Raw genomic sequence first — 12,868 nt, forward strand, 5'->3', positions numbered from 1 at the left:
ATCTAGAAGTTCACGGTTCACATATTGCTGAAGCCTGGCTTGGAGAATTTTGAGCATTACTTTCCTAGTGTGTGAGATGAGTGCAACTGTGCGGTAGTTTGAGCATTCTTTGGCATTGCCTTTATTTGGGATTGGAATGAAAACTGACCTTTTCCAGTCCTGTGGCCACTGCTGAGTTTTCCAAATTTGCTGGCATATTGAGTGCTGCACTTTCACAGCATCATCTTTCAGGATTTCAAATAGCTCAACTGGAATTCCATCACCTCCATTAGCTTTGTTCGTAGTGATGCTTTCTAAGGCCCACATGACTTCACATTCCAGGATGTCTGGCTCTAGGTCAGTGATCACACCATCGTGATTATTTGGGTCGTGAAGATCTTTTTTGTACAGTTCTTCTGTGTATTCTTGCCACCTCTTCTTAATATCTTCTGCTTCTGTTAGGTCCATACCATTTCTGTCCTTTATTGAGCCCATCTTTACATTAAATGTCCCCTTGGTATCTCTAATTTTCTTGAAGAGATCTCTAGTCTCTCCCATTCTGTTGTTTTCCTCTATTTCTTTGCACTGATCGCTAAGGAAGGCTTTCTTATCTCTTCTTGCTATTCTTTGGAACTCTGCATTCAGATGCTTATATATTTCCTTTTCTCCTTTGCTTTTCGCTTTTCTTCTTTTCACAGCTATTTGTAAGGCCTCCCAGACAGCCATTTTGCTTTTTTGAATTTCTTTTCCATGGGGATGGTCTTGATCCCTGTCTCCTGTACAATGTTACGAAGCTCCATCCATAGTTCATCAGGCAATCTATCTATCAGATCTAGTCCCTTAAATCTATTTCTCACTTCCACTGTATAATCATAAGGGATTTGATTTAGGTCATACCTGAATGGTCTAGTGGTTTTCCCTACTTTCTTCAATTTCAGTCTGAATTTGGCAATAAGGAGTTCATGATCTGAGCCACAGTCAGCTCCCAGTCTTGTTTTTGCTGACTGTATAGAGCTTCTCCATCTTTGGCTGCAAGAATATAATCAATCTGATTTCAGTGTTGACCATCTGGTGATGTCCATGTGTAGAGTCTTCTCCTATATTTTGGAAGAAGGTGTTTGCTATGATCAGTGCATTCTCTTGGCCAAACTCTATTAGCCTTTGCCCAGCTTCATTCCTTATTCCAAGGCCAAATCTGCCTGTTATTCCAGGTATTTCTTGGCTTCCTACTTTTGCATTCCAGTTCCCTATAATGAAAAGGACATCTTTTTGGGGTGTTGTCTAGAAGGTCTTGTAGGTCTTCATAGAACCATTCAACTTCAGCTTCTTCAGCGTTATTGTTTGGGGCATAGATTTGGATTACTGTGATATTGAGTGGTTTGCCTTGGAAACAAACAGAGATCATTCTGTCGTTTTTGAGATTGCATCCAAGTACTGCACTTCAGACGTTTCTGTTGACCAGGATGGCTACTCCATTTCTTCTAAGGGATTCCTGCCCACAGTAGTAGATATAATGGTCATCTTGAGTTAAATTCACCCATTCCAGTCCATTTGAGTTCACTGATTCCTAGAATGTCGACATTCACTCTTGCCATCTCCTGTTTGACCACTTCCAATTTGCCTTGATTCATGGACCTAACATTCCAGGTTCCTATGCAATATTGCTCTTTACAGCATCAGACCTTGCTTCCAAATATTAACTGGTACCAAAAATACTGCTCTCTCTCTCTCTCCGTGTTTCTGTCTCAGTCTCTCTCTCACCCTCCAAGATATTGGGAGATTCTCTCTTCTGATGACAAGAGTCCCAGAACTGACTGTACTTCTCCTTTTGTTCTGGATCCCAGGATGTTCAGACCAGCCATCAGGCTTGAATTGTCTGAGTATGCAGAACTCACATACCAGTGTCCTCCTATTTTCCACAGTTCTGATTTCTTGATAAAATTTTACTACACGTGGACTGAGTTTCAAAGAAAGGCGTAAATATAGAGTAGACATAAGATAACATGCCTTTTAAGCCTCTCACTAAAATTAAATGAACTAAATTATGTGAAGTATGCCAAGGTCTGGCACCTAGAAAATACTTACAATGTATTCCTATTATTTTGGAATACCATTATTAACCTATTATTTTGGAATACTGAGAGACAAAGCATAGCAAAAGAAAAGTACAGAAAGTCCAAAAGACCTATCACACAGCAGATTTCTATGACGATGTTTTACATAAAACCAGGAAATTGTTAGGCACAGTACAATTAACTAGATTATAGAAGACCTTACTCTGATTTGATCTTTGTTTATGTAAGCACCATGTACCTTTTTAAACCAAATCTCACACTTCAAACTTATTCAGGACCGAATAGGTGACTGTAGAATATGCTGTTGCCCTTTTCAGAACTCATATGTACTCAGAAGTGATGTATTTCATTTCATATTACTATGAAAATACCTGATACTGATATTTATGGTGGTTAGCATATATTGAAGGTTTACCATGTACCAGTAATTGTATTAGGTGCTTTGCATAATTTAATCCTCATACCAACTCTATAAGGTTAATACTTTTAATGAATATCCCACTTTTACAGATGAGGACAATTGAGTCTGTGGAGATTTATACAACTTGCCAATGGTCATAAAACTAGTCATTGATTCACCAGGGCAGGCAGACTTCAGAGCCTGAACTTTTTGAAGTGGCCATAAGTGATCAACAGAGTCTTTGTGCCCCAGTGGAGATCTGGAAACCTATCACGGTGACTGGGGAGCACTAGCGGCATCCTGTGGGTGGGGTCAGAGATGCTAATGTCTCACAATGCACAAAAAGAACTGTCTTGCCCAACAAGATCAATATATCCCATTGAGAAACACGAAGTATTCTTTACTGTTTCCCTAAACAAACCAGAGAGATCAGTGTGAAATATCATAAAGAAGTAGCTGGTAAAATACTACATATGATGTAAATAAATCACCAAGCAAACAAAAGTCTATTGTTCCATTCAAACATTAATATGAGTATTCATTTCCATGCACACTGGCTCATTAGGTTTCCAAATACCTTTTAGCTTAGAAAGCTCTTGTTCTTTCTCCTGCTGCAGCTGCAGGTATCTCTGCTTGTGGTCATTAAATGTCCTACTGAAGTCTTCTCCTTGTCTGCGGTGTTCCTCTTCCAAGTCGCTGTGTTGCTTCTTTAGCTCCTCGTGTTGACTCTGCAAAGATGAGAATTTGAGCAGGGATATACATTTGTAACTGAGCAGGGCCACATGGGGCTTTCCTGGGACAGGCCTGTATCCTCTGCTTTAGCTCCTCTCTGAAGTACCTAGATAACAGTATTTGATGCCCATTTCCTGAGTTGTTTTGTAGATGTGAAACCATCCCCCTGCCTTCCAAATGGAAGATGTTAACTGCTTGATGACTCTGAGCATACAGCCTCAGGCCTCCTGGAGCCTAAGGACTGACAATGCTAACTCCTGTGACACCACCCTGCTACCTCACCGTCAACCAATCAGACACTTGTGCAAAAGCTGATCACAGACCCTGCAACCCCCCTCCCTCACCTGGCTTTTAAAAATGCTCTGCCAAACCCTTGGGGGAACCTGGGGGCTTTTTAGGGCATGAGCTACCAATCTCTTTCATGGCTCTGCAATAAACCTTGCTCTGCTCCAAACTTTGATGGTTTGGTTTGTTTGGCCTCACTGTGCGTTGGACACAGAGAATTTGAACTAACGCATTCTCTAAATCAGTCTCTCTCGATAGCACAGCCTTTCTCTTGTAAGAAAGTAAGCACAGATGAAGTAGGCTTCATTTTCCTGACTGCTTTAAATCTGTGCAGCTCTTTTCCATTTCCTTTCCATTTCAAATGAATAGTTTGGGATCGTGGCCAAAAATAATTTTTCCCTTAATTTTTAACATTAATGTGAACAACAAGAAGTTGGAAGTTTACAAGAGTGATGGAAAAGGAAGGGATCTGGGGAAATTCCCAGGGACTCAAGTTACTGTGGAAACTAGGTAAAGCTAATGGAAAAATCACCCCTCCATGGAGCCTCTAGACTGCCTTTCAATCTGATGTTTTCCCAGCAATGTTTTTTATTTCCCTTCTTTGATTATCAGCCTTTCTGGTAACCCAGTTTAAAGAAGGGGAAAAAAAGACTTTTTTCCCTTTGGGGGAAGTTAAAGAAATCGATTATTTATAAAAACGATTCTTATACTACTCAAGATTATAATACTGTAATCACAACCTAGATAAATTCTATAGTCTCCAAATGCTTAATGTGAATGGGTGGTCTACTTTAATTCATGTATTGCTTTCCTGAGAATAGTAAAGATTCTGGTTTCAATAAAAGGCATATACCCTACTGATACAGGAGGAAAGAACACCAAACAAAAAGCTGGGCACTGGTTGTTGGAGACAACGGCAGAGAGTTCCTGCTGTGTGGCTGGCATAATAGCCGCTGCTCATCTCTTCTGGCCTGACACAAACAGTGCATCTCTCTCTCTCTTTTCTTCAGTCTTCCTGACACACAACAATGAGTTTTATCCAAGAACCAAGCAAGGAATATCTTTAAATATCAATTGTGCTCCTGTGTAAGTGGGCCACTTATGACACATTAGTAACAGGAAGACAGCATTCTAATACTTCTACTGCCTCCACTGTGTCTAAGATTACAAAAAAAAAAATTCAAGAAAAACCACTCTGAGAAATTAGATAAAAACAAACGAAAATCCTTAAAGGACAAAGAACAAACTCAAAAATTAAGTGACCAGAGACCCTGATTTATAAGAAAATGAATAATGAGTTAAATATGTCCTTTGTAATCAGGTGATAAACATAATGGAGCATTATAATTATATATCACCTTTAGCCAAAAATGACTTTATTATACCGTATCATGGTACAAATCAATTTTCTGTAAACTTTCCTTAATCACATAAGTTACTTAGTTAACCCCTTGATTCATTCATGAAGAATATATCTAAATTACTCACCTTCAGCATCTGATGTTGGACATTCAATGCACTGTACCTGCTATTAGAATCTTGCTGTAAATTGAAAAGCAAATAATTAACAAAAAGATAACACATTTGGCTCTTTTGTTAAACAGAACTTAAAACTCTTAATGAAAGGTTTTCACTTGTTCACGTGTGTAAGTAAAAATGAATTCTAAGCTGGAGCCAGGATGCTTCTGAGGTCCTCTCTTTACTTCATAGTAGAAATGAAGTTTATATTCCTCTAAGTTTGTTAGACTTTAATGGTGAAAAAGCAGGGCATGGAATTATAAAACCACAGTTTGAAAGGGCCCTTGGAGGTGATTTACTTCCACTCTCATATTCAGAAGAAAAACTGAGGCCAGAGGCAGAGGAGAGCTTGTCCTGAGACACAGCACCGCATATGGCTGGTACCCTGTGCCTGGTGCTCCAAGGGGAACAGGAGAGAAACCAGCAGAGACCAGGCCTCACAAGCTTAGAATGGGTTCCAGAAAGGGAGAGAAAAGGCACTTTTCTTCCTTGAGTTTCCATGGGTAAGAAATTCTACATACATTGTGCGTGCGTGTGTATACTCAGTCATGTCTGACTGTGTGTGTGTACTCAGTCATGTCTGACTCTGTGATCCCAGTGACTACAGCCCTCCAGGCTCCTCTGTCCGTGGAATTTTTAGGGCAAGAACACTGGAGTGGGTTGCCATTTCTTCCTCCAGGAGATCTTCCCCACCCAGGGATTGAATCCACGTCTCTTGCATCTCCTGTATTGCAGGCAGATTCTTTACTACAGTGCCAGCTCACAGAGAGAAACAGAAAGGCTAAGGAACAGGCCTAGGGCAAACATCTCCTTTAGTAGCAGAGCCAGGACAGAACCCTGAGCTTTAGTGTCCAGCTGAACTCCGTGCTCCAGCAGTGTTCTTATGTACCAGTGGAGCATCTTCACATTTGGAGCTCACACATGTCCAGTCCTAGGCAGCCACAGCGGGTCAGTGTACAAACCACACCTGCCAGTTTTCTCTCCCCTGGCTGCTGTGTTTTTCTATCTTACTTGCCCCGCCTCTTACTTTACACCATCGGCAGTATAAGCACAGCTTCATTTATTTCTTTCATGTTCTTGCAACTTCTAAAATGGACCACATTTTTGCTTTAACACTTTATTTTTATCACTTTACCACTTTATTTTAATTTGTAATATATTACATGACAAAATGCACAACAGAACACACACGATTTTGACTAGGTTTTAAAAATGCAAGATAAGAGTGAAAAGCCAGTAACCTCCTAGTTATTCAAGGAACCGACTCTTCTCAGTTTTAATACCCCACAACACCAATGCTTTTGTCAACCAATACTTGTATGTTTTTCTTAGAGTAAGAGAAAAAAGTGTTTTTCCCTAGTTAATTTGGACTTAAAAACTTTTTTAAAATATCAATATCATTTATTTATCTATTCATTTTACAGATGTTTTTGAACATTTGAACATGTGAACTCTAGACCAGGTACTGTGTTAGACATTACACAGTAATGTCTCTGCAAGTGACAGTAACATGGTGCAAAGGCAAATCAAACTAAATATCACATTCTATGGAAAAGAGAGACTACGGATGAATAAATAAGGAATCTCTTTATTGTGAACATTAAGGATATTTTCAATTTATCACTATTGCCAATAATGTGATAAGCAAAGGAAGGTAGGTTTTAAAGGAACAATTTTTAAGGTCTTCCTCTTAGAATTTTTTTGGGGAAGGAAGGAAAGGATGGAGGGAGATGTATTTCAGTCCTAATGATCAACAGAGTAAAATGTTTGGAGACTTTATTTCCCCCTCTGTCAAGTTTTGTGAAATAAAAAACTAAGGGAGAAAAAAACAACTTACCCTTCCCTTATTCAGTGTTTCTTGTGCTTCTAATTTATAAACCAGAAAATCTAGAAAATACAAAATGGAGAACATAATTACATTAATTAACTCTATTAGTATAAGTTAATTCACTGTGGCATTTTTAAACATCTAAAAAAACAAGGGCACATTTTACTCAGACCTCAACAATCTACTTGATGATATACTTTATTTTGTCTTTTAATGCTTGAAAAGTTTTCCTCCATACCTTAAAGTTGGGAATCCTGCATCAACAAAACACACACTATAGCCAACTGACTAAAAGTGCATTCAGAGTGTGGACCTGGTGATGAACTCGCCTTGAAATGAAGGAGAAAAACAAAACCATGCAGTGCACCTAAGGACAGAGATGATTTACTGCCAGCCACTAGATGGCACACTAAAATCATTCAGGACCTGAAAAGGAACTCAAGCCATGGAAACCATCTTTAATGCTCTTAAAGCTTTATTATCCACTAGATGGCTCTACAAAATCACTCTGCATTTGAAGACAAGGAAAATCCAAACCCTATCAGAGCATTTTAATAATCTTAAAACTTCCCAGTAAAACATTCCAGCTCACACTGTCCTCCTCTGTTCTCCCTTCTTCTACCCCATACCAAAGTAATCAGACAAAACACCACTTCAATCTAATATTTAACCAAAAAGTTGAATAAATGAAAATAAGAATGCAGGTAACTCCAAATCACAAGCTATACAAAGTCCATGCTTTATAGAAAAATTCTGATAAAAATCAACAGCATTGATTTTTATTTGACACCTGTGTTAAATGTTTATTTTTCAAAACAAACCAATTGGGTATGCCAATAAAGTCTTTAGCACAAGAGAAAAACAGGTCTATAACTTAAAAGATGTCATGCAATGAGATTGAAATCGATTATGCTATAAATGCATATATACATATATATATATATGTATACATAAAGTTTGTCATATTCTGGACTGCATGGTATTACTTTCCCAGATGTCTGTTAACAGATGTTAATAGATATACGATATTCAAATGAAAAACTGTGTGCTATTTCTGAAGTAATGCATATAACTAATATATGAATGACCCCAAAGAGGCACAAACTAAATGAAAAATTCTAAATCCAATCTTGAGCAGGAATTATTTTCTTGCACAATGTATAGCATATTGCTTGATGGACTTCGGGAGATTTGAAGAATTTCTAAGCAAAAAAACAGTAAAGCAAATACATAATACTTCAAAGAAGAGCATAAAAAAAGTAAAACACGAATTACATTATTTATTTACCTTCCTTTGCTTTCTTATGTTCAAGTCTTTCCTTTTGCAAGGATTTCTCCAATCTTGATCTGTGTTCATACACAACTGGAAAAAAAAAAACGTTGAAAACTTATCTTCAATAAATCAGAAATTCTAAAGTAAAATCAACATCAATTTTCAAAACAGGAAGAAGATAGTTTAGAGTCCTTTCACAATTAAAATGAAAATGCACACCTTTAACCTGGGTAAAAGATGGAAACAATAATAGACGTAGTACTCAGCTGACTCCTATACGGTCTGCCCCTCTGTAGAAACAACACTGTGCAAGAGGCTTCCACCTTCTTGGCCAGTTCCTTGTTCTCCTGCTTCTGGAATGCGAGTCTCTGTGGGGTTCCCTGTCTCCCGCTGGACAAGCGTGTCCACTCTCCACACTTCAGCCACCATCGGCACAGCATTTACCCCCATCTGTGTGTCCAGCTCCCACCTCACTTTCAGGCACTAGGAGAATATTTACACCCAGAGATCCCATAAGTGCTGCCAAGTCAACGTGAGCTGACAGTGCATTAGAGCTGCCTGACACGGATTCCACTCCTGGGTTGGGAAGATCCCCTGGAGTAGGAAATGGCACCCGCTCCAGTATTTTTGTCTGGAAAATTCCAGGGACAGAGGAGGCTGGTGGGCCATAGACCACTGCGTCACTGAGTTGGACAGGACTGAGCACAGAACAGCAGCTGAATGAGCTGAGCAGAGGGTGTGTGTGGAAAACTCAACAGCATACTAAGGTTTGCTGAAAAAGGAGGTGTATTCTCCATGTCAGAGAAAATATAGGCGAGAGGGCCACAGAGACGAAGGAGGGAGACTGTCCCCACTGAAGAGCCTATAACCTGTGCCATGCCTGCATGTTCAGCTGTGTCTGACTCTGCTACACTGTGGACTATAGTCTGCCAGGCTCTTCTGTCCATGGAATTTTTCAGGCAAGAAAACGAGTGGGTTGCCATTTCCTACTCCAGGGGATCTTCCCGACCTGGGCTTGAACTTGCATCTCTGGCTGGGCAGGCAGGTTCTTTACCGCTGAGCCACCTGGGAAGCCCACAGGATTGACATCTGCCATGGCAGGAAACCCTAGGCAAGCTGATGTCATGCCACAGGACCTTCCTGCACTTTACCAAGCCCACCTCCACCGTCTATTCTGAAGAAGTGGGAGTTATCTGGTGAGGGGAGCAGGGAGTGATAATGATTTAGGGGAAAAACAGAGAGAAGCCCCTGGGTACTTCCTCCCTCACTACAGGCTGCACATCTCCAGGAAACAGGAGCTGCAAGAGAGGTTTTACCTTTAATGAAAAAAAAAAGTATTATTATACTGGACTAGGCCAGATATTACTAAACCAAGACTGTATTTATCGATAAAAGTTATTGAGAAAAAAAAATATTTTTTTAATCTGAGAGAAGCTAATACAAAGTATAGTGAAGTCTGTGTTAGATTTCATGCAGGGACAGACAACTCAAGCCCACAGGGTAGTGGTTGGAACAGGGGAGAGGAGAAGAGGATAAAGCAAGTTTCTGATGTGCCCTTTAATCCTGTTTGCTCAGCATTATGGTCACAGATGACCTCACTCCCTGGCAGGCTCAGCCAAGCTTGCCACTGGGTTCTTTTTACCACCTCCAGCTCCTCACAGCTACCTAAGATACAATTCAATCTTCAATCACTGACTGACCCTTCAGTGTGTCGGTTCAGTCACTGAGTCGTGTCTGACTCTTTGTGATCCCATGAACCACAGCACACCAGGCTTCCCTGTCCATCTTCAAATCCTGGAGTCCACCCAAACTCATGCCCATCAAGTAGGTGATGCCATCCAACCATCTCATCCTCTGTCATCCCCTTCTCCTCTCGCCTTCAATCTTTCCCAGTATCAGGGTCTTTTCCAATGAGTCAGTTCTTTGCATCAGGTGGCCAAAGTATTGGAGCTTCAGCATCAGTCCTTTTGATGAATATTCAGGACTGATTTCCTTTAGGATTGACTGGTTTGACTTCCTTGTAGTCCAAGGAACTCTCAAGAGTCATCTCCAACACCACAGTTCAAAAGCATCAATTCTTCGGTGCTCCGTTTTCTTTATAGTCCAACTCTCACACCCATACCTGACTACTGGAAAAACCATAGCTTCAACTAGATGGACCTTTGTTGGCAAAGTGTGTACAACTGCCCCAAACTGCTGGCTACCCAAAGTTGCCACGGTCACAGCAATCCCCTCCATGAACCTCCTCCCCACCTTTCCCCACTGCCCGTCCCCCACCCCCTGCCAGGTGCCAGCTATGGCTGTCCTTCTTCCAGTATGGCCGTCATCTCCAAGGTCCTACTCCTTCTCCCAACACTGCATCTCGCATCTTGCCTCCCATGTAAAACTGCTATTGCCAGGGCTCCATCTACGACTCCCACAGCCCCTACTCCTCTACATCTCAGTCCACGAGTGTTAAAATGCCTGCCACCAACCAGACTGGCCTGGTGTTGTCTCCTCTGGCCTGCCCCAAACTCATCTTCCCTCTCGTCTCAGCCTCCCAAGAGTCACCCAAATAACGCCCTGCCCCATTTCCTTTCTCCACTTGGGTCCCTATTTTCTTCACCACATGATCCTTCCCTCTCCTCCAGTGCTGTTAGTATAAAGGGATCTCTTCCAACTCCACTTTACCCAGCACCAGGATACGAGTAGAAACGCAAAGTGAATAGATATGGGCCTTGGCCTCAACAAGCTCTAGTCTAACACAGGAGATAGATTCAGTAATTTTAAATAATCAGAGCTAACTGCATTTGGCATAATAAAAGTATACTTAAGCCCAGTGAAAGAGAGGGGTGAGCTCTGGAAGGAAGAGGAGTGAGGGAAGACTCCTGGCTGGCTTTGAGAGTGAAGAACAATCAGGTGGATGGGGGCGCCGCAGGAGAAAGGCGCTCCTGAAGGACAGCACAGGGACAAAGTGCAGAGTGATGGGACTGGGCCTAAGGCGGCTGTTTTCCAAAAGGCTGGTTCCAAGTCCACTGCTGAGAAAGTACATTGTTTTTCAAACATACAGGTATATAGTATATACATTTCTTGGCCAATTTCTAAAAGTCTATTAAACCAAGAGTTTCCTTGGATTGGTACTAATGCTACCATCTTGAATGACATTTGGAACGAGGCACAGAAAACAAAGATTAGCGCTGTGGAACCTCACCAAGCCAAGCCCAGAACTGTGTGCTCATGGTCTCTGAAATTTTCAGTCAGGTGGGGGAAGCCTACAGGGAAACATAAATTACAATGTTGTCATGATATACACAGGTGAAAACAGGATGCCATGAGAACATCTAAGCTCCCAGCTGGTAGAAAAAACACGCCCTCATCTCCAATCCACTGGCCAAAGTCCCCACAGTCTGGGCAGTGGCTCACAGGAACATAAACATGCCAGGTAATGGGGCTTAAGTATACCTTTATTATGCTAAATGAGTGCACTAACGGGACGTATCATGGACAACTTCAGCAAGCATGTGCATCACTTTCAAAGAAAGGTGAACAGGCAATGTAGTCAAGATCGTGCTCTAAAGGAAGCCAAGTGGCAGCAGGGGTCCTGAGTGCAGGGGCTCCCGAATGGAGGTCAGGACCTCTAGGGGGAGACAATGCAGGCTAGCAACACCCAAGATAAGAACAACAAAAAACCCAGCAGCAGCAGCACAGTCAAGAAACATCTGTGAGGGAACTGTTAATCATCATCCCCAGACACCTCAGACTCTAAATATTAACTATTACCATGGGAAGGTAAGAATGTGGGGAAAACGCTGCATTTACAAATTATAATCCTGTGAAATTCTTGACAATAAAATACAGCAGCATCACTCAACATTATGTGGTACTTGGTCATCATGTAATGCTTATCTTTGGTTTAGGAAGCAGGAAACACATCTGCATCTGCAGAAATGCATCTTCATTGGCGTGGAGGGTCCGCAGGGAGTTGGTGGACAGGATGAGGAGAACTGGGGGGCGGGGGCGACATGGTTCTCTGCTTTACTCTCTTGCCTGCGATTCAGTCAGGAGGATAACATGCAAACAGCCGTACTCATCGACCAAACTTAATCACACAGCTGTCTGACAATTATGTGCAGAATGGGAATTTACACATTTGATGTGTAAATTCTAGCTTGTCTCAACAGCTAGAAGATTCTAGGATACATGAAAATTAGAAACTTTCATAAATAACCTGAAGAGATGCTACACAATGTCCACAAAGAGGCGAATATATCTGTGGATTACAGTCCACAATCAAAGGTCTTGGGAAATCTGAGGCATGATCATGAATGCATAAAATGGCATCATTCATAGCAAAACCTAAGAAAAGAAAAATGTGTTTTTGCAAATTGCAGCAGAAAAAAGATGTGGTAAACAGAATACAGGGTATGTGTAGAAACCATGATGTAACTGTACTATTAATATTAACTTACTCAGAATTGGTCAAGCCATTATTAAAGCACCAGCTTCTAGTCCTGATACATAACCTAAGAATTCAGAAATGGTTTGAGAGTTGCAGAATATCACTGAGGAGGAAGGTGAGAGAATGGAACAGTAGTGACTGACAGAAGATTGGAGAAGTGCTCAGAAAAAGGAAAACAAAAGGAACATTACAGGCTGAGAAAACCATGTTAGGTAAAGGAAAGTGAGTAAAAATTAACCCTTAAAAATGGAACTTCCAGTAGAAAGAGAGAATAGGAAGGTGGTAATGTAACGATCAAAAGCACACACTCTGGTGTCTGGGTTCAAGTTCATGATCCAGT

General features: G+C 41.1%; 1 protein-coding gene across 4 annotated transcripts in view; it reads right to left on the bottom strand.

Annotated features, from left to right (window-relative positions):
- GOLIM4 (golgi integral membrane protein 4) overlaps positions 1-12,868 on the bottom strand; it is an 83,404-nt gene that overhangs the window by 29,917 nt on the left and 40,619 nt on the right. For all 4 annotated transcript variants that reach the window (XM_010835202.1, XM_010835200.1, XM_010835199.1 and 1 more), the window contains exons 2-5: positions 8,106-8,180; positions 6,827-6,876; positions 4,960-5,013; positions 3,032-3,182 (exon numbers count right to left, since the gene is read on the bottom strand). In XM_010835202.1, the coding sequence (XP_010833504.1) occupies positions 3,032-3,182; positions 4,960-5,013; positions 6,827-6,876; positions 8,106-8,180 (330 nt within the window). The remainder of the gene's footprint in view (positions 1-3,031; positions 3,183-4,959; positions 5,014-6,826; positions 6,877-8,105; positions 8,181-12,868) is intronic.

This window comes from Bison bison, unplaced genomic scaffold (genome assembly GCF_000754665.1).
Source record: "Bison bison bison isolate TAMUID 2011002044 unplaced genomic scaffold, Bison_UMD1.0 scf7180017864040, whole genome shotgun sequence".
NCBI classification, from domain to species: Eukaryota; Metazoa; Chordata; class Mammalia; order Artiodactyla; family Bovidae; genus Bison; species Bison bison.